Here is a 22365-nt window from a genome sequence, read left to right as displayed (position 1 = left end):
GTCTATATAAGCATACATATTTATATAACTATATATTATGTATATAGAACTATATGCACTATATATAATGATATATTATATAACTGTATCTTCACACACAGGAAGAAAGAGAGAGACCTACAAACATGGTCAGGAGACCTTACTCTGCTGGTCCACTTCGGTGACGTTTTAGAATCGAGCATCTGCTTTCCAGACACGTTGAGGACGGTTTCACACTGATACGTGTGTCTGCTGACATCTTCCTTACAGCCCATCACACCCACCTAACCTCATCAGTCTGGGCCTCCTTCCTCCGAGAGGCAGGCAGCAGTGACACACAGTGATCTCCCCAGAGTGTTGGCTCCCAGGGCGGCTTCCCTGCTCCCGGTTGGACATGGTCACCTTGACAGTTTGTGTTTGCTGCCCAGTCCTGTCCCTTTTTATGTCATTCCCATTCTCGTCTTCACCAACTACAGCACTGAGTCAAGAAACGCCCTTGCAGGCATCCGGTTTTGAAGAATGCAAACTGAAAGCTGACATTATTAAAGAGTCAGGCAGCTTCTGATGGCAACTCAGACCTTCTTATGCTCCTGGGCACCCCAGCACTGGCAGCCTTGAGTGCCTCTGTCTACTGGATCACAGGTAGATGTGTCCAAGCTAAGAGGACTCTCTGGAAGTCTCTGATGTCTTTCCATAACTGTACATAATATCTATACCTACATATGCATATTTATACATATAAAGAGAGACCTAGCATCTATGCAAAAATGGTTTAAATTAGACTAGATTCTTCAGAACAGTGTAAGCAACAGAAAATGGAGAAGTCTGTCTGTCTGCCCCTCCCAGCATCCATGTTCTCCATCCCTCCTCTGAGCACTGCCCACATCCAGAAGGCTCCTTAGGGAAGCCTTTCCTCGCCATCTTACCCCCAGCCCTGAGTGTGTGCCCTAACTGTGAAAGAGACAGTAAGCTCCTTGATGTTGTACAGCAAGGACAGACATAGCTTCTATGGCTGATAGATATATATATATATATATATATATATATATATATATGTTGCACAGCATCTACAGCAGGTGCTGAGCATTCCCACACATACAGCGCTCGATACTCCCAACTGCCAAGTCTGAGAATCTTTCCTGAGATTGCCAAACTGATGAGGCACCTCCCGCAGATTGCACTATCCACAGGAACCAAGGGCCAGGATGCTTATACCTCATGAATGCCTCGGCAGCAGACACACAACCAAGAAGGGCATCATGGCAGGTTTTGCAAGGCCACTGTTTTTTCCCATTCTCATGGAGATGATGGGAGAAAAATGATGAATGCAAGGAAATTGAATTCCAGCACCATCCAACTTTCCCAAGAGTCTCAGCATAAAGAAAGTATGAAATGAAAACTGAGATGAGGAGATTAGACCTGGTGGCCCTGTTGAGTGTCAGGGACTTCCATACAAACACGCCACTCCCTCTGTCCTCGGGAGTATCACAAGGTCAGAGTCATGGTGAGGAATAAGCAGAGAAGGCAGTAATTTGTTCAAAGCCACACAGCCAGTCTGTTCTGGCACTAAGACATGAACTTAAACCTAAAACTGGCCCTGTGAATACTCTCTGTAGGCCACACAGAGGAGACCCAGATAGGGAAAGAGATGTTCCTGTTGAGAGAGCCAATGGCCAGACATCACTGGGCACTGACTTATCTCTTAGAATTCTGGTGACAGCATACCAGCGTGGGGCCTCTGAGCCAAAGCAAACATGGCTGTCAGGAGCTCCTGCTTCTCCAGAGCTGATGCCAAGAAAACTGGGGACCCTGTGGGCCATGCCCTTACTCCAGACAGTACATTGAGTTTTCTTCACGCATCTGTCTGTCTAGTCACAACTCCTCCAGAACCTTCTTCCCAGAAGCTTGGTGGGAGGAAGACTCCTTGTAGATTTGTATAATTCTACATGCTCATCTTTCCCTCCTTCATCTATTCTTCACCGTTTACATATAACTCTACATTATCCATCTATCTATTGATCAATAGGACTGCCTACCCATTGATATATCTACATATTCATCCACTATCTGCCTACCTACCACCTTCTACCTATCCATCTACAGAAAAACTTAGTCATCTATGTATCTACCTAGCCATGTTATCACCCACCTATAATCAATCTCCTCCAACCCATCTACAGAACAATCCATTTACATATACACTTATCCATCTATAGGACCATCAATCTATAGGACCTGTTCATCCACAGGATTGCCAATCTATACATCCATCTACTTAACTATGAAACAACCTATCTATATATTTACCTCATTCATCCATCTATCCACCTGCAGGACCACCTATTTAACATATCCACCTAGGACTACCTCTATTTCTAGCTAGTCATTCACTACCTACCTATTCCATCAATATATCTACCGAGCCGTCAACCACCCACCTACCCACCCATCAACATTCCCACTTCCCCACTAACCACACACATGTCCACCCACCATTCACCTCCCCATCTACTTTACCCATAATCACTTTTAGGGCTTCGCCATGTGTGAGGCATTTGGCTATAAGATAAACTGGGTACTGTCACTGTCCTCGGGAGACTTTGGCTGTGTCCATATGCCCAATCCTCCACTACTTAGCATTTATATAGTAGTTCAGTGACAGTTCGGTGAGCGCCGTAGACATAGCTCAGAGGTGTTAAAGGCTCAGAGCACAGATCACCACCTGATTGGTGGAGTGAAAATAGATGTCAAGAAACCCAGGCTGCAGAACTAGAACAGAGAGGCTAAGGCTGCTGCCCTAGAGAAGACCCTGTGATTCAGCCAGGGATTCTGAACTTTGCTACTTTGTTACTGGGACTTGTAGCTACAGGTGTTTGCTTTGTTGTGTTCTAATCCTTTATAGCGGGATCTGAGAGATATGCACAGAACTCCCAGAGAAAAGGGATAAATGCCTGGAGGAGCAGCAGCCCCAAGATAAACACAGTAGGTTCTATCCTTGACCCATCACTGACCGGCCTTCTACCAGCTTCTCCAACCATGATTAGAATACCAGGGTACTGGTCATAATGAAACAGCAGCCCCTTACCTGTTTGGTGGTTTTTATTATGGTATGCCTATATTTAAGGATCATCTTAAATCTGTTCAACTTGGGCTCAATGGTGGGACAGTCAAGACCAATGATGTATTCCCTGACTCTCTCTGTCTTTCTCTCTCTCTCATTCTATATACTTGTTCATGTGTGCACAGTTTGTGTGCACATGGAGGCCTAAGATTGAAATCCGATGTTTTCCTCGATCACTTTTCTGCAGTAGAAGGCATCAGATTGTGGCCTGAGATCCAATCATACCAACCGGCCAGCAAGCTCCAGGGATGAGCTGGTGTCAGTCTCCCGACTGCTGACTTTGACATGGGTGCTGGGATTGAATTCAGGTCCTCAGGCTTGTGCAGCAAATCCTTTGCCACCAAACCATCCCCCCCTGCTCACAATGATGCCATTGCCTCTTACTGGTTAAATGTGATTCCTAGAAGAGAGCTGTCCTTCACAGATATGAGTTTCCAAGGAGAATTTAATCCACAGTATTTTTTATCAACCATGAACTTGGAACAAGCAATGTCCTGGCCCCAGCAACTGTGCAACCCCAGGGAAGGAGGAGGCACAGGCTGGAGCGAAGATTCCTGAGGGTTGCCCTCACAGGGTGATGTCTTCAGAAAGGCCAGACTGCGCTGCAAGGAAAGGACATCATGTGGAACTGTATTCCTGACTGAGCAGACCAGACACTGCAGTAAAATGTCATAGCTCTAGCCCCACAGGCCTTGAGTCCTGCTCTGATGTGAGACAAGTGTGACTACCTGGGGGGTGGAAGAGAGTGCCCCAAAGGCTGCTTGTGTGTGTTATTGTCACAGGGTCCCATTGATGTAGAGCTCTCCAAGTAGCCTAGGCTGGCTGGCCAGCAAGCCCCAGGTATTCTCCTGCCTCTGCCTCCCTAGAGTTAGGATTAGCAATGCATACCATCTGCTTTTCTCATCAGACTGGGGACCTCAGGTTTACTCAGCAAGCATTTATTCGACTGAGCCATCTTCCCATTCTTGAAATGGATTTTGAAGCCTATGATACCTTTGCCTGGATCATTCTAAAATGCAATTGGCTACCTTGGGCCAAGTCTACTTGCGAAATAATGGCTTTGGCTGCCTCCAGCCCCCTGGGAAGCAACAGTTTTTGTCCTACAGTGTTACAGAATGTAGAAAGGTTTCTGTCCTACAATGTTACAGAATGTGGAAACATCCACAGTCGCCCACTAACAAGAGAAATAACAGCTAGCTCTCGGGCTGTTACTATGTCCCCAACACTATGTTTCACCTGTGCCGGCTTTCCAGCATCCTGTTAATAATAATCATTGCTGATAATCCAGACAACAGCCACCATTTATCAAGCATCGACTAAGCACGAGGAGCCACCCCAGGTCCTATCCTTACATCTCCATTTATCTTTAAAACCTTCCCATGAGGTAAGTACCTGGCTCATCTCAGTAGGTAGGGACTGAGGTGACAAACCACTGCTCACCCCCAATCCCTCTGCACCTTCTTCCAACTGGCCTGAGTGAGAACTTCAGGGACAAATGTGTGGTAGGGTTTGAATGTGAGAGTCCCTACAGGCTGCTCTGTTTAAACAACTCTCTCTCAGTTGGTGGTGCTGTTGCAGGAGGTTGTAGGTTCTTTGGGACATAGAGCCTAGATATAAGGTCTTTAGGGGTAGGCTTTGAGGGTTACAACCCAGTTCTGCTTCCTGTTCACTGCAAAAGCTCCCACCTCAATGGACCAAGTTGCTCTGAATTTCATGATTTCTGGATTTCCCCATTTCCCCATAGTCAGAGACTGTATCCCTTGAGCTATGAGTCAAAACAAAACTTTCTAGAACTTGTTTCTCAGTGGTGTTTTGCCATAGCAGGGAGAGAAGTAACTGATCTCTGAGTGCCCTGTTCAGGTCTAATCTATGCCTGCATATATTGGGGACTTAGGAGACCACTCAGGTTCCTCCTATACAAGGACTGAAACACATGGTCCTGAGGGTATTTGTGAGATGTGAAGTAACCTGCAGGGTGTATAAGAAACCTCTTTTAAAAAGCTGCTCCTGGGCAAATGGCCTAGTCAGTGCTCGCTGTGCAGAACTTTGAGTTTGGGACTACCCTCATCCACTGTCATGGTGGGGGATGACAGGGGGAGATTAGGAAAGGGGAGGACAGGGGAGGGGGACAGAAGAAGAAGAGGGAGGGAAGGTGGAGGGGGAGGAAAACAGAGGGGAAAAAGAGGGGAAGAGAGAGAGAAGGGATGGAAGGGGAGGGGAGGAGGAGGAGATGGAGAAGGAGAAGAGAGAGAGGAGATAGAGGGGGTAGAAGAAGAAAGAAAGGGGGAAGAAGAGGGAGAGAAAAAAGAAAGACAAAATGAAGGAAAGGGCTGGAGAGACAAGTCAGCAAGTTAAGAGCATTTGCTGTTCTTCCAGGGCTTGAGTTTGCTTCCCAGCACCCATACTAATTGGCTCACAACTGCCCATAACTCCAGCTCCAAAGAGTTTAAGACCCTCATCTGGCCTCTATGTGTGCCCCCATCATACTTATACCTCACACACAGAGAATAAATATCACCAAACTACAACGATCATAAAATCGGAGTGAGGGAGTGTTGGATTTGCACCAGGGTCTCTATGCAGTTGTCAGCACAAGACATTTCCCCAGAGAGAGGGCACTAAAATGTGGGCTGTGCCACATGCTCCCATGGGCTTCATACACTCACGGTTCATCTTGTGTATTTCCCATGTCATAGAACCACAAGAGCTCCAAACTGAATAGCTATAGAACACAAAGTATAGCCATGTAACGTTACTGCAAACCCAGTAGAGAGATTAAGATGAGACACTTTTGGTAACAGTGTAATGAGTAGTTACCTTGAAGAATATACACTGTGAGCATACAACATTGTAACAGTATTGGGAAAGTGTCAGCGTATCTGTGACATGCTTGCTTCAGTAAAGACCTCTGTCTGTGTTCTGAATAATTGATCACACGATCCATTAACCTCCACACAATGACCACCTAAAATAACCACAGTCTAAAGCCACAGGAAGCAATAAATTGTGGGCATGGGTCCTTCATTACTAAAATTAAATGCATGATTAGAAGCTCCCAAGGATGTCTTCTTCGCTGACTTAAGAACCCTCTTTGACACAGTAACATAGGTATCATAAAAGCATCTAAAAGCCTTCTCTGTGTGGCCAGAGTTGTGACCACATCACCCAAAGTCACAGTCTTTCTTCAGGCTGCAATGGCAGCCTTCACCAGCACCAGCCCCCTCCACTGGCACCAGCTCCCTCCACTGGCACCAGCTCCCTCCACTGGCACCAGCCCCCTCCACTGGCCCCAGCCCCCTCCACTGACCCCAGCCCCCTCCACTGGCACCAGCTCCCTCCACTGGCACCAGCTCCCTCCACTGGCACCAGCCCCCTCCACTGGCACCAGCCCCCTCCACAGGCACCAGCCCCCTCCACTGGCACCAGCCCCCTCCACTGGCACCAGCCCCCTCCACTGGCACCAGCCCCCTCCACAGGCACCAGCTCCCTCCACTGGCCCCAGCCCCCTCCACTGGCACCAGCCCCATCAGCATCCACCTTCCTCTATCAAAATTATCAAAAGTCTTTTAGAAGTTTCAACTAGGGAGCACCCCAAAAACTAGTGAAGGTGGGGGATATGGAGTCTCCCTGGAACTGAGTATGTGCTTGCGCCAGAAAGGTGAGACATGGCAAATCAGGTGGCTTTTGGAATCTATCCTGAAGGCTGCCATCAGTTCTGTGATCTGGTTAGAGCCATTCCCTTCCCCTAAATGCCTACTGGAACAGGAAATGAACAGAACCCCAATTCAACAAACGTAAGTGTAAAGACAGGCGTAGTCAAGGCACATCTACTTGGTGAGTCACTTAATTTGGAACCCCAAATAATATGTCAGGAAATGGACCCTAAGATTCTCCTCACACAACAACACCGATCTAAGGGAGAAAGTGTTTATTTTGGCTCACAGTGACGTCCACTGTGAGAAGCCAAGGCTGCAGGCCACATTACGTCCACGTGCATCCACACTTATGAGGCAGGGACTGCTGGGTCCCTTTCTCTACTTGTACAGTCCAGACTCGGAGCCAAGAGTAGTGCAACCCACACTGGGGCAGGGCTTCCCACCTCAATGAGGTAATCAAGACAATCCCACACAGGCATGCGCAGAGGCCAATCTTCCAAATGAGTCTAGATTCTGCCAAGTTTACTATTAATATTAACCATCACGGGCTCCAACTATCCTCAGGCATGCCCCACCTGCCCCGGGAAACTAGGCCTCTGTCCTAGTTCAATGACTTCCCTAGAGAGAATAACCACCTTCCAAAGGTTCTCGCTAAGGCTCTGGAAGGAACTCTCAAAGTCGTGTGCCCAGCACTCACACAGCAGAGAGGCAGTAGAGGTCGGTAAGTCGATTCTACACGGTGGAGACAGGAGGGAGCTGCCTTACACAGAGACCCCAGGGGATACGGGTGGGCAGGACCTCCTCCAGCTCCAGACATCACCCTCACATACATCCTCTGTCACTGGGGGAACCTATTACAAGGACTGTGGCTTCTACATGATTGTAAAGACTTTGTAGGAAAAGTGCAAGAAATGCTGGGCATTGTGGGAAGAGAGAAGCCTTGTGAGTGGCCAAGTATACTGGGGAAGACCTGTACTTGGGAGCTCTAGATGGGAAAAAATGCCAGTCAAGGGTGAGCCATAACTATGTAGTATGACCTTGTCTCAAAAAATTAGTCATAATGCATACACACATACATACTTATTCATATACATATATATAATATACACATACACATTAACACACATGTACACACATATATACACACAAATATACATGCATATATATATACACACATACACGAATATATGCATATATACATATACACATACACACACATACACATATATACACACATACATACACACACATATATATACACATATGCATATACAATAACACAAATACATACACATGCATGTATACATACATATGCACACATACAAACACATACATATACACATACACATAAATGCCCTGTAGCTAGCTATGCCTCCTCTTCATCTCAGCTTCCCTTGGTCTTCTCACCATAGCCTCCAGGCTCCACATTTGAGGAAGAGCTGTGGAGAATCATCCAGAACATATTCATCCATAGGCAGGTCTCAGAGCCTATGGGAAGCCAGGGGAAACAAACTGACCCTCCTGTCCATCTGTGTGTCTTTGTATCTGTGTTGCTTCTGCCAAGGAGACGAAGACTAAGAACAGGGCTGCTTTCTCCCACAGCTCCAGCCAGGCCCCTGCACGTGGCTGCTGGGAGACTTGCTCCCAAGCAAAAGCTCCATTCATATGCCGGCTCTTGGAAGCTCACTTTTTGTGAAACGCCTAATTTTCAGTTCCCTCCACTGCTTGCTATTCCACAGTGTCCCTGGTCTGCTCAAGGGCAAGCCTTGTCCACCAGGAGCACAAAAGCTGCCTTTGCGTAAGAGCCAAGAGCAAGGATGAGGAGAGCCGCAGCTGAGGGAAGTCTCTCCTCACCACTCTGACTGGCCCTATTCTTCCCTTGTGCACCAGGAGTCACCCTGCCAGGGAGTGTGAACAGCTCGGGACTCCCAAGGGCCTTGTGCCTGGCAAGAGGAGAGGAAAAATAAATCTTGGGGAGAAGGAATCGGAAGGAAGCACAGTCTCCAGAGAACAGTGTTCTGAAGTGGCCCCCTGAGTTTCAGACTTCCACGAGGTAGGGACTTTCCTGCCACTTGAGCAAGATGGCAATCAGATATGGACGTTAAAACTAGGATTCTTAAAAGGATGGGTTGATCAATTGATAACATACTCAGAGGTGATACACTGTATACAGATGGTAATAAACAGATGATAGGGGAGGAAAGACAGACAGATGATAGAATAGGTGATAGATAGATAGATAGATAGATAGATAGATAGATAGATAGATAGATGATAAAGAATAGACAAATGAAAATAGATGATGAAAATCAAATTTTTATTTGACTGAATCCTCTAAGAATTTATGTATTAGAAACCTGAGCATGAGCAGATTTAAGAAACAGGAAGAACCTGGGAAATGACTACGTTCCGTGGGCACAGCCCTCACCAAAGATTAGCCTCTTCCTGGCTTCCAGGGCCATCCAGGGAGCACCTCTGTGAGAAAGCAAACTCTGACACCCTTGCTATGTATCTCCATCACGGTGACCACGGTGTGCCCTGGGCGTGCTGGAGTGCACAACCCTCCCCAAAGACTGAGCGGCTGCACCTCCATGCTGCAGGTCCCCTAGTCTGTCATTACAACCTGCCAGGTGTAGTCACAGATGTTGCTCGAATATCCTCCACATTCCACAGGTCAGAGCGTGTTCACAGAAAGCAGCCTGCAGGACCCACAGCGGGGGGAGGAGGAGTGCACACCCGAATCTGGACAGGCAAACGGGACAGGTAAGAAGCCAGAACAGAGCATCAGTACCTTTGTTGCCGAAAACCACTTAATCTTAATCATGAATTCTCATCACTAACAGCAGTTTTGGGCAAAGGCTGTGGAACTGAGGCCAGAGGAGAATTAACCGGGATATTCCAGTCGCCTCAAGGACCTCACAGACAGCATCTCAAACAGGATTAATACCAGCAACATGGCCGGTATCTCTGAGCTCCTCATCTCTGTGAGCCCCTCATATATCTCCAGAACGTAAAAGTCAGGAACCAGCCTCAAGTCAGCTGAGGCCCCCACAGACAAAGCTGGCTGGTGTTGCATGCTTAGAGCAAAGTGGCGTGTCCTCGGAACTCACAAAGACCACAGGGGGAACCTCTGCACATCCTGGGGCTCCGCAGACAAAGCAGCAGATGAGAGGCGAAAGATGAAGCTCTGGGGTCAAAGTTCACTCTAAATGGCCCATCAGCCAGTCGTCACAGCTGAAGGGTGATGCAGGAGACAAGGGTCCCAGCAAGGTGACAACTAAGTGCCTGGTGGCACCTAGAGGGAAACCTGAGGTAGAGAAAGCTCTGTGAGGGCTGAAAGGCCTCTGAGTGCAGTGTGAGCCTCAGCTTGTAGCCACAAGTCAGTGATGGCTGAGAGTATGGGGGTGGGGTGGGGGAGGGAAGGGATACAAAACCGAAAGCTTAATCATGCTGAATGTCAGGAACAGGAAAGCTGCAGGGGATAGAAGGGGATTCTTCTCTATTTACAATACTCCTGAAAAACTCGAACTAATGATACTTTAAAATGGAAAAAAACAAACAAACAAAAACACCACGACTCTGTTATCTTAGGCATGTCAGAAACTGAGTCAGAACCCGTTGCTAGGGGAAGGTCTTAGAGGTACGTGCATGGGTCAGAGTCACAGTCAGTAGTGCACACACAGTGTACACAATCCTCCTACCAGTGCACACATGATGTGCACACGTTCCTCTCTCTGATTTCCCATGCTCTCTCTTCGAGACCATCCCTTCCTCCGAGAAGGTCCTGACTTCTCTCCCACCTCCACACTGTGTAAGCTCTCGCCCCCACCCTCCAGGGCTCTTGTAAGCGATCTTCTCTTGGCCCAGTATGTTTCATCCCTTTCCTCCAGCCTGACGTTTGCTCTTGTTCAAGTGATCTTCCCAACCTCCCCTTAGTTTGCAGAGCCTTTGGTAATCCTTGCTAGCCCCATGTCTTCCTTACATGGCAGCAGGGTAGGCCTCCCCTAGCTTAATGGTATAGCCAGCCACCCGGGCCAAGCCTACTGGAGCCCACCCCCACCAGACAGACCCCTCATTGCAGGAAGGTGGGGCTGTGGGCTTGCTCACTGCACATGCCCCATGCCTGCAGCATGCTGGTACTGTAATTGGCTCACAGTGTGCTGGGAGGGAGGGAGGGAGATAGACAGGGACCACACCTGCTGTGAGGCATTGCTGCAGTCTGTATCTGTCTTTCCCTTCCGCCCGACTCTCAATGCTGAGAGCTACTGAGTCCTGTCTCTAAGAAGCGCTGGCACCTGAAATGTCACCGGTGAAATGTCAGCAGAGCCCATGGAAGCTGAAGGGAACAAGCCCTCGTCCTCCTGTCAAAGGGTCACCGATTGAGATGAGGCCTCCAGGTCAAGCCCACAGCCGGGGGAGCAGCAGAAAGGGAGAGACAACCGGTCAGAAGAGAACACATATGTCCCCAGGAGAATGGCTGCTCTGTGCACATCCTGCTGGAATAAACTGGGAGCTGCTCAGTTTTAGAAGGCACACGGAGATTAACTGTCCACAAATGTGCGGGCCTGTTTGAGCAACACGTGTGAGCCTTAGGCCAAGCGCTGAGCCCCTCAGCCAGTTTTTGCCAGCTCCGGGGATTTCTATTGGTGCTACACCATTTAACCCCAGGGCACCATGAGGATGGCTGGTGGCTTAACCTTTTCTTTCCCCCTTTTGCTTCTTCTTTTTTTTTTTTTTTTTTTTTTTGTCACCTGTGAACAGAGATAAGAATCGGCCACTGGACAAAAGCTCCTGGCTGCACAGTCGGTGCGGGCGCAGAGCTCTCGAGGTAGCTGAAGATGGAGCTTAGATCGGACCAGACCCTTGGCTAAAGGATGCCGAAATATGATAGAAAATGGGAAGACAAAGGAAAATGTAAGACAATTAGATCCAAATATCCACACCATTTAGGACGATTATCCAAGGTTCAGATTAGTCACGTTAGCTTCCCAAGGTTGACAAAGAGGACACTGGCCTTTCCCATCCACCGAAGAGCTTGTTAGGCCAGGCCTGACATCTGAAGCATGGGACAGCATGTGTAGATGGCCCTGTGCTATACTGGTAAACATTCCCAACCACTCCCCTCCCCATGGAGCCCAAGGAGAGAAAGCAGAAATTCTCCCCAAAGCTTCAATTCACACAAAAACATATCACCTATTACAAGGACTCTGGGAAAGTGGGCCAGCGGAGCGCAAGAGGCCCGGCACACACCCCCCTTTCAGAGCCCACACCAAGCTCAGAACCTAAGGGACTCCTGGTGTATGGGTCAGTCTAAGCCTAGAGCTGGGTCTCCTAGAGAATGCCTCAAAGGAGGGGTCCCCTGTGCACCCTACTGCTTCAGGCTATACAAAAGAGAGTTGAAAATGCCTGGGGGGGTCTAGATTTTCTCTGGCATCAGTGAGTCACCCCAGTGACCGATGGGGCATCTGGAATCGAGCAAGCAGTAGAGTAAAACTTTCCTCTGCCGTGCACTGAGGTACACAGGAGACAGTCCATGCCTGCAGCGGAAGCTCTCCCCTGGAGACAAGAGAAGCTGCAGAAGTCTCACAGGGGCTGGGCTACTCCTGGGTTCCAGGTACTATGCTCACTAAACAGACTGCCTTTCTAAGTAGCCCTTGCTCTGTGTAACCCTCACTGTGCACGTAGGGAAACCAAGACTCAGAGATGTCAGATGTACCTGACAAAGGCACGCTGTGACCACAGTGGGCTGATAAGAAACCCAGAGATTCTGACCCCAGAGCTCACGTTCCTGTCCTTGTCCTTCAGGGCCTGGCCAGTTGACTGCCTAACATCAAGGTACTCCAAATCAGAAATGGCAGGAAACCATATGGCTAACCCGACTCCAGGGACTGGCCAGACTTAAAAAGTATGTCCCTGTGACCATCAAAGGAGCTCAGTGAACAATCTTCCTTTGGCCTGAAGCTGGCCCGTGTGTCAACTCCAATGGAATCTACAGGAGCAGAATGTTGACCCTGAAAGAGCCGTGTTTATTTCTAACCCGCCCAAGACAGCAGTAGCTGGGCTGGACCACAGGCTAGAGATACGTAAGAGACTCACAGAGAACAGCCACTGCCAAGCCCAACCGAGATGGCCAGACAACCAGCTTGCAGACACCCCAGGACGGAAGGCCACGAGGGTGGGGAGGGGGCACTGGGGTACTCCTGCAAGCCTGTAGCACTGCAGAGAAGGACCAGAAGCAACCCCAAAGAGGGCAGACTTGTGTGTCTAGCATCTGCTACATACATTGCTCAGACAGACAGACAGACAGACAGACAGGCAAGCAGGCAGGCAGACAGGTAAGAACTTCAGGATCTTTCTATACTTCAACTGGCCACTGTGGTATTAGGGATATCTTAAGCCCATCTTCCTTTTTATCACTAAAACATATCTGTTTTAAAAATTATCCAGTCTTCCCTGGGTATCCATGAGGATTGGCCTAGGACTATAATCCAGCAGGATTCAGGTCCCAGACAACAAATGGCTGTGGATCTGCCTAGAACCCATCTGCCTTCCTGGGTGCTTTAAGTCATCTCCAGATGACGTACGATGCCAAGACATACGATTTCCAGCACACCGGAAATACTGTTAGTTGTTACCGAACCGGGTTGCCAAGAGAATGGTGACAGTTTTAAAAGCTTGTGAAGGAGCCGGGAAGGTGGCTCAGCAGAAGTCAGAAGAGCCTGACTCCCTGAGCTGGATCCCCATGTCCCGCAGGCAGAAAAGAGCCAATACCGAGGAACTTCCCTCTGACCTCCCACATGTATGCACATGCATAACACAATATGTAAGTAAAGATGGTTAAATTGCAGTGCTGAGCAAGTATGAGGGCCCAAGTTCAGATCCACCCACAGACACACAATCTGAGCACAGACATCTACCTGCAGACCTAGTGTTGGGGAAGAGGGGGGAATCCCCATGGTTCACCAGACAAACAATTCCAAAGTGCTGGGTTCAGGGACTGGGGAGAAACAGCTCAGAAAGGCATCCCATGTTGACCTCTGACCCTTGCACACAATTATGCACAACACACGAACACACACACACACACACACACACCAAAAACAGCCTATGAGAGATGGGAATGTCACTCTCTGTAGAGTGCTTGCTGGACATGCATGAGATCCTGGGTTCCAACCCCAACAGTGGGAAAGAAAAGGTTGCACCTGGTCGGTATGGATGACATTGTTCTGACACTCGGAGCCAGCGTTGGTTGAATCCACGGGTGCAGAAGTTGCAAAACAGGTTAGGAGACCTCTCTACAGAGGAACCACATCCCTGTTCACTCCGGAAACACAGGAGAATAATAAAGGCTGCAGGCAGGGCAGGCAGACCCTCAGAGCAGGAGCCGAGATAGTCCTGGGACTAAAGGAAGGCCAGCAGCTTGTGTAATCTGAGGAACAAGTTAATCCCAGGAAAGTACCCCCCTAAGCCCAGGCTCTCCTCCAAAGAGAAGCAAAAAGACAACTTCTGATGGTTTGGTTTGGTCACATAGTATACTTTTCTTAATCTGATGTAGCAACGACCATGACTGAGTGGTTGAATGTCTCAACATCAGTTCCACTGACTATGCCCCTGCTCCTTTTTCTTTATAGTGCTGGGAATTGAACCTAGGTTCTCACCACTGCTAGGCAAATGCTCTACCACTGTGTCATACCCTACTACCAAACTAAAACAAACTACACTTCCCAGCATCCCTTGCACCTGGGAGTGGCCATTCAATGCCCTTCTGGCCAAGCTGGTATACAAGGATGGATGTCACCACAGGGCTCCAAGAAAGCCAAGTCATGCTTTGCATTTAGACAACCTGTGCCTTTCACTGGAGCTGAAGAAGTCATGCTATAGCCAGGTCACAGTAGGAATGTCACAGAGCCATTTTCCTGCCCCTGGGAAGAGTCTGATCTAGTTTATTTAAACCACCATGTCAAAGCAAGACCTAACTGGTTAATTTGTCAATATTAAAAAAAATCACATCTTCCATAAAAATGTGGACTACCATGACAGCTCCTGGAAGGGGCTATCTACTGGGCCACTACCCCACTATAAACCACCGCTGTGCCAGGCTTCCTTCATTGACTCCCAAGCCCTGTAAACACTGCAGCTGGGTGCCTGAATACAATGACTTGTAAGGTAAGGGATGAAAAACTTTTCAAAGCTAGGAATAATAGGTCTCATAACTTGGTTAGCGGTAGGTGCCTTGATTCTTGTGGTATCTCTGTCTACCTAGGACATCCCACCTGTTCCAAACCTTCAGTCTACCCTGACACCCTCCTTTAGCTCCCAAGCAGACCCTTCCCTAGAAGTCAGGGTCACTGGCAAAGAGAACAAGCTCATTGCAGCAAGACAACTGGCAAAGGCATGTCAAAACCTACTCGCTGATGACCAGCACTCCAGCCCATAAAGCAGAGACTCAGTACATGTCCTGACTATAAGATTGGACACAGAAGCGAGTAAGATCAGTCTCCCCATTGGGGAGCCTAGGGTAGAGAAATGACGAGCAAGGGAAAGAGGTGATGGTGAAGCCTTCGGAGTCAATGTCTGGGTGCCAGCTGCCCACACATCATGTGGTTTTGACATATGGAGGACCAGAATACAAAAAGAACCCTGAATCCTCTCTGACCATCCTATCATCAGTAATTGAGGTAAGTCCTTGACCCTGAGGGACACTTCTCCAACACCCTGACAGAGCCTGGCACCAGGGGATTGGACTGGCCCAGATAATGTCCATCACAACTCCCCTGGACTTGTTAATGACAGATGGGATCATTATAGGAGATGCTAGAATATGGGGATGCCTCACAGATATGTCCCCAAATGTCTTCACTGTGGACCAGCAGAATTCTCTAATCCCTGCCCGTTCTAGATGCAGAATAGTAAGTCACCATTATACCACCTCTTCAGTTCTGAGGGGGTCCTGGGGTCCTGGACTTATTTGACAACATCCCACCACTGAACTGTTTCTCCAGTCTTCTTTCAATTTTAAATTTAAATTTTAAGACAATAAGTTGCTCAGGCTGTCTTTGACATAATCAGACCAAGGAAGGCTGGGAATCCCTCTGGCGTGAGAGCGAAGACCAGAAACATACTGGCATATCTGTCGATCAACTCCTGGAGTCTTTGAGGGAAACTCCAGGCCAGAGCATCACTGGCAGCAAACTGTCTACAGGCTAGAACATCTACATCTCAGTTGCCAACATGGAGACCATAGTGCCACATGGCCACCAAGCACTTGAAAAGGGGCAGATGTGTATTGGGAAATGTGACTGTCATTTTAACATACTATGTTTAGTGTGTGTTCAAGATGTCACCTGCAACTAGTGGCTAGAGTGATGGCTAGACACCAGAAAATGTCCATCAAATCAAAGGAAGAAGGCAGGACTGTGCAATGTTCGTCAAATCAAAGGAGGAAGATGGGGCTGTGAGATGTCCGTCAAATCAAAGGAAGAAGGTGGGGCTGTGAGATGTCCATCAAATCAAAGGAAGAAGGTGGGGCTGTGAGATGTCCATCAAATCAAAGGAAGAAGGTGGGGCTGTGAGATGTCCATCAAATCAAAGGAAGAAGGTGGGGCTGTGAGATGTCCATCAAATCAAAGGAAGAAGGTGGGGCTGTGAGATGTCCATCAAATCAAAGGAGGAAGATGGGACTGTGAGATGTCTATCAAATCAAAGGAGGAAGGTGGGGCTGTGAGATGTCCATCAAATCAAAGGAAGAAGGTGGGGCTGTGAGATGTCCATCAAATCAAAGGAGGAAGATGGGACTGTGAGATGTCTATCAAATCAAAGGAGGAAGGTGGGGCTGTGAGATGTCCATCAAATCAAAGGAGGAAGATGGGACTGTGTGGACATGAAGACAGAAAGTGAGCTATGCTCTGACATAGTTGCAGCCATATTTGACATATATGCTCAGTACTAACCAGCCATGGCTCATGACCACTGTGGGAGACAGGGACCAGGAAATATCCAGAAATATCCAGTCACGTTCTGTGTGGACACCCCACACTCCCACAATCAGTAGAAAACACTGCAAGTTTTCATTCTCTGTTTTCCTAAAGCCTGTAGTTTTTATTTTTAATAACCCTTAAGAAACTGACAACGTAATTACTGCGTAGTTCTACTGCTAATTAAAACATGCAGTCGCTCTGCAAGGGGCCAGAGGGGGATCCCCACAACTCAGGACTCCAGAGGAAGAGAATGCTCGAGGAATACAAACAGAAAGAGCTGTGCTCTGGGCTGGCTACACTGCCCTGTGCTCCTCACTGCAGGCAGAGGACCCCACTGAGGGTCAGAGAGGAAGGAGTGCCCAGAACCAGTCAGCACGGCACAGACTGCCTCTTCTAGAGTGAGAGAAAGAAGAAGAGAAGGAGGCAAAAATCAAGCTTGAGGCTGTCTCCAGGGTGGGAAGGGGGGGGGTGAGGCTCCGAGCAGAAGGTCACAGGGCAAGTGATAGTTTCCAGGAAGCCAGAGGCAGCTGGATACAGAGCTATGGGAGAAGGTGTCAAGACCCACTGTCCCTTGGAGAGACTGTGGTAAGAAGAACACTACAACTAGCTGGAACTTCTGCCGAGCTATGGGAGGAACGGACCATGGAGGAAGCAGGAACCCTCACCCAGAGTCTACAGAGCTGTGTCTCTACATCAGTCTACAGCTCCGGAGGGAAGTGAAGGGTATTTTCCTGTGTCTCTGAGCCACGAGCCAAAGGTGGCCTGCCCCTGTAGAAGATAGCTCTAAGGTCCTCCTGGCTCACTCCCGCTGGCCCATCCCAAACCTCATCACTTGATAAAAGATAAAGGTCGGGGTGGGGGGGTCACTCCCTAAATGCACAGAATGGCCCTGCCACACAGAGAGACAGACCCTGACCACCAAAGACAAGACCGCTGAGCCGAGAAGACTTGGTCGGAGGTATCACCTCGTTATACAGTGGTCCTTCCAAGGTAAAACGTGGATGAAGGTCCATCTGAGACTACATGGAAACACTTCAAAGGGCATTACAAGGGGCTGTGCGCTGGTCTGTGGTCTTGGCATCTGGAGACCAAGGCCATGAGCTATGGGAGAACTAAGGGAAGACAGAGCAGCTCAGAGCAACTCAAGGAGAGGGAGGACCCAGACGGGAGGCCGGGGAGGGAAGTATGAATACAAGATGGGGTGCAGGAGGTGACCATGGACCTACAGCCCAAGGAGAGAAAGCCAAATTCCTGGGGAGTCTGAGATCCTTGGAAGGACAGAAGTGTGCAGGAACACCCCATGGCTTGTTGCAAGGTTCATTCTGGAAGAAAACCTCACCCCACTTTAGAACCCTGCAAGGCGCAGGGGGATCTACGAATGGAGCTGAGACATCAACACATGGGGCGGACCAGCTTGGGGGAAGGAGCTTCCACCCAGCGAGCTGTCCAAGCCATAGACGGCGATGCTGAGAAACCTTGCAAGACAGAGCAACAAGAACGCACTCCGCGCGACTGAGGAACTGCAAGTTATCCCAAGTCCCCATGTCACCCTTCATCTTAAGGAACACACATTCGTGACCTGGGGTAGCGCCACAGTCTGCAAGCAGCTCTCGTAGGGAGTGTGAAGCAGTACGTACTGAGCAGAAGGGGCAACACCATCAAGTTAACAAACGTGGACTCCCATGAGCTGGCATCCACCTATCATATGAGCACCAGTCAGCATGCGCACAGGCCACCAGCACCGTGTTGCTCACCGTGGGCAAAAACACTGGACACAGCACAAACCCTCACAGCTAAACTAGAAAGCACATTCCTCAGACTGTCACTGCATGACTGCTTCAAGGGAGGAGGTGGCTGGGAGATGCTGTCCCCTGAGCACAACAGCTGGTAAACTCTATCCCATCCACCAGGACTATCTGCAAAAGACCCCTGAGGTCAGGCCCTTTGATGCAGAGATTCTCTTACAGAGGAGGGGTTCAAAGGCTACTGAACCCCAGACCTAAGATCCTAGCCCCTCCTTCCCTCACCTCCCTGCTGATCCTAATCGTATGTAATTCTGTCCTACATCCTTAATGACATGTGACATGACTTTGGGCAGTGCTAGAGTATATGAGACCATAGGAGAAGGGTGAGGGACTCCATGCCACCCTGGACGGTTGTTACCCAAGCTGGGGTTACTTCCTCTGGTAATGTAGCTGTTTTTGAAGTCACCCATGTTTCTGCAAGTACCCATTCACCCATGTTCTATAAGGAAACCCAATAAACTCACGGGTTTCTCCATATTAGGTTTTGATAGAATTGTATGTAGATCAGTCATTGGTTCTCTGGAGGGGAGAAGGACTAGTCAGTCAGTTGTCTCCCCGGGGCAAGAGTTCTCTACACAGACACAGTGAGATGGTAAGCGTCCCATGGCCAAGGTAATTAGATCACACACTGAAGATCTTCCCCCATGGCACACCCCTGAGGCTGTTTTCCACTCATCTGGTCCTCTAGCAGGGAGGGAAGAGGAAATATCAGGGCAGGGCACAACAACATAGCACCTCTGGGGAGAAAGAAGTATCAGAGCACCGTAAGCTTACTTCTCCAAGAATGCTTTTTGAGATTTGACTAAGAGAATGTTGTTGAACTCAAAATGCCTTGGGGAAGGGTAAAAGCAATTTAGGGCTGTTATAAAAGTAAAGACTCTAGACAGATGTAGGCCTCTCCTTTATGTTACTGAATCTGGCCACTGTGTGGTTTACTGGCTGGGGTCAGTGGGTACCTAGAGGGAAGAGAGTCTACATGGAAGACCAGATGAAGAGCTGTGTACCAAGAACTGACTAGAACTACCAAGAACATCAGACTCTTTGGAAGCCCCAAGTCACATGCAGTATGAGTGATCAGACCAGGATGGGCGGCAGGCCCTATCAAGATACTTAAAAAATAAATAAAATTTCTAAAAGGCACATCCCAGATGATCGGGTAGTACATTACAACGTAGCTAGTCTCCCATCAACAGGAGTATGCAAGCATCTTCCACACCCCGCCCTTCCTGTTTCAACCTGAAGATTCTCTTTTTGGCCAGAACTCCACTGCTGAATGCAATCCATGTTCAATGCCTGGCCCTACCGTTCATGGAGTTTTAGACTTTTCGCCCCACCCCCAGCCCACAGCTGCTGGCTTGGCTCCATCTTGGCTATTCTAACCTGCTCCCCCACGGGCAGATAGCAGCCCACCTGCCAAACCCGCCACTGCCACCCACGGGGCTGCCATGCATCAGCTCACAGACAGCCAAAAAAAGCTAAATCTGCCATAATTTCCATCCTTTGACTGCCAAAGAGACAAAGGGACGGAAGCGACTGTCTGGTAAGGGACCATTCACCTTCCACAGTATCTCTGAGCGCTGGAGGAGCCGTCCTCATGACTAAGGGAGACTTCATTAGTGACTTAAGGGTCTGCTTGCTGCAGCCTGCCCTGGAAACTGTGGGAATCAACTAGCTCTCCGAGAGGCAGGAACTCCCTCTCCTGCTGTGAGCAGGTGTGACTGCCGGTGCCCAAGTCCTAACAAAGACATCTTAGAAGACTTGGGTGGGCTTATGGCTTAAAATTTCCACATGATTTATTTATGTTGGCTATTTTATTTATTTACATTTCAAATGTTGTTCTCCTTCTCGTTTCCTCTCCTCACCCCCATCCCATCCTGCCTCCCCTTTTGCCTCTATGAGGGTGCTCTCCCTCCCCACTTTCCTTGCCACCTCACCACTCTAGCATCCCCTTATGCTGGGGCATCTAGCCTCCACAGGACCAAAGGCCTCTCTTCCCATTGATGTCCAACAAGGCCATCCTCTGCTCCATATGCAGCTGGAGCCATGGGTTGGAGGTTTAGTCCCTGGGAGCTCTGGGCTGGGGAAGGGGGGTCTGGTTAGTTGATACTGTTGTTCTTCCTACAGGGTTGACATCCCCATCATTCTTCCCCTAACTCTAACATCCGGGTTCTCCAAAGATAGTTTCTCAGAGGGGTTTTCTGGGCAATTCGTATAGCTCTGGTGGAATCTGTCAGCACAAAGGCAGTCTCTGCTGGCTCCTGGGATTTAATACCACCATTTAACAATCATTTAACACTACTCAGCTCCCTTTCTGGGGTCCTTGCATTTAAAGAGAGGGGTACAAAGAAAGGCAAGCCAAGGTGTTATCAAACTGCAACTATGAGGGACTGCACCTCATGAAAAATGGAACTGAGCCCCTCCACTTGACGCAACACACCAGCTCTGATTTTTTTTTTTTTTTTTAAGATCCATTTCAGAAGCTCTGACTTCTCCCCAGAAGTGAAAATTGCCTTCTGGTGGAGAAAGGTTTTAATGATCACTTTGCTTCCTGCGTCTCCATGGTGACAGAGAGCACACAGCCCACCCCCTCCTGCTTCATTAGGCCTTTCTTGGTCCCAGGAAAGTCATCAATCAAGCCGCATAGATGCCTCTGCGACCTGTTTATCACCTAAACAATCCACATTGCCTTGAGTGTGGAGGGGTGGAGAAGCCCACAGAGCGGAAAGAAGCCCTGTTCTGGCGGGGCGGGCTCACACCCTTCATTTCTCTCCAGCAGCTCTGTCCAGCACACCTGTCCTGGAAGGCGGTGCGCCCAGGTGCACCAGACCTGGCTGGAGTCCTGGTGCCCAGTGACAGCCTTGGGCACAGTGGCCGCAGGAGTGCACTGCTGCCCTGATCCTTCGGGTGGGGACCACAGGACCATAGGAGGGCCTGGACAGAGGGCAGAGTAGGCACCAACCCTGGGCAGAGGTGGCCGGCGGACCCTTCCCCTGGTCAGTCAGTTGCACACAGCGGCACTCCCTACTGGAAATGTAATGCCCAGCAGCCAGCCTACAGGACACGCTGCAAGTCACCCAGCTCTACCGGCAAAGCGGTTCCTCTCCGGACAAAGGGCTCCTAGGCAGCCCTGAGTACTGGGGACAGGAACCACGGCCTTGATGGTGCCTGAATCGGGCCGCCGTCCCCCCAGTGAAGGTGGGGGGAGCTGTGGCGCGTGGGGACATGGTCCCCATGCCACCTGCCTCGTGTCTCCCCCACCCCGCCTGGCCGCCCCCGCCGGGCCCAGTACCTGGGTTCTCCCCGGCGTCCGTGGAGGTGGCTGAGGAGTCGCTGAGGAAGCTGGGGTCACTCTGCGAGCGGCCCCGCGACACAAGGCAGCTGCTGCCGTCCTCGGATGCGGCCATGGGAAAGGCGACGCGGGGGCAAGTTGGAGGGAGATGCGGAATCAGAGCATCCTAGGCAGCCAAGGTCATCGGCGAGGGGGGCTGGAGAGGGCGTCTTTTTTAAAAGGAAAAGCAAAAGGGACCAGGAAAGAAAAAGAACGGAGGAGGACGCCAGGCTGGCTTCAGGGTGGGGAGACAAAAGCCTTGCAGGCTGCAGCCAGGCGCATCCCGGCTTGCGCGGCCTCGCTTTGTTATTTATTCGTATTTATTCCCATTCTTCGGTTTATATTCCAGGGGAAAAAAAAGTTGAACCAGGAAATAAAAAACTTTTTCTTGTCAGTGTTTATGGCGTGCTTGGGGCTGGGGGAGATGTCCAGGAATGTCTGGGGGTGCTCCCTCCCCCCACCCCACCCCCCACCCCCCCGAAAAAAAAAGGAAAAAAGG

The 22365-nt window shown here is 49.4% G+C and overlaps 1 protein-coding gene across 1 annotated transcript in view; it reads right to left on the bottom strand.

The window, feature by feature from the left end:
- The window catches only part of PHACTR3 (phosphatase and actin regulator 3), a gene marked incomplete at both ends in the record, with an annotated part of 177418 nt that extends 155476 nt beyond the window's left edge, over positions 1 to 21942 (bottom strand). Inside the window, one exon of the mRNA XM_080924871.1 lies at positions 21828 to 21942. Coding sequence (XP_080780997.1) covers positions 21828 to 21942 — 115 coding nt within the window. The remainder of the gene's footprint in view (positions 1 to 21827) is intronic.
- Between the last annotated feature and the right edge of the window lie 423 nt (positions 21943 to 22365).

The sequence above is a fragment of the Micromys minutus genome (assembly GCF_963924665.1).
Source record: "Micromys minutus genome assembly, chromosome: 11".
In the NCBI taxonomy this organism is placed as follows: domain Eukaryota; kingdom Metazoa; phylum Chordata; class Mammalia; order Rodentia; family Muridae; genus Micromys; species Micromys minutus.
This window is presented reverse-complemented; position numbering and strand designations above follow the sequence as displayed.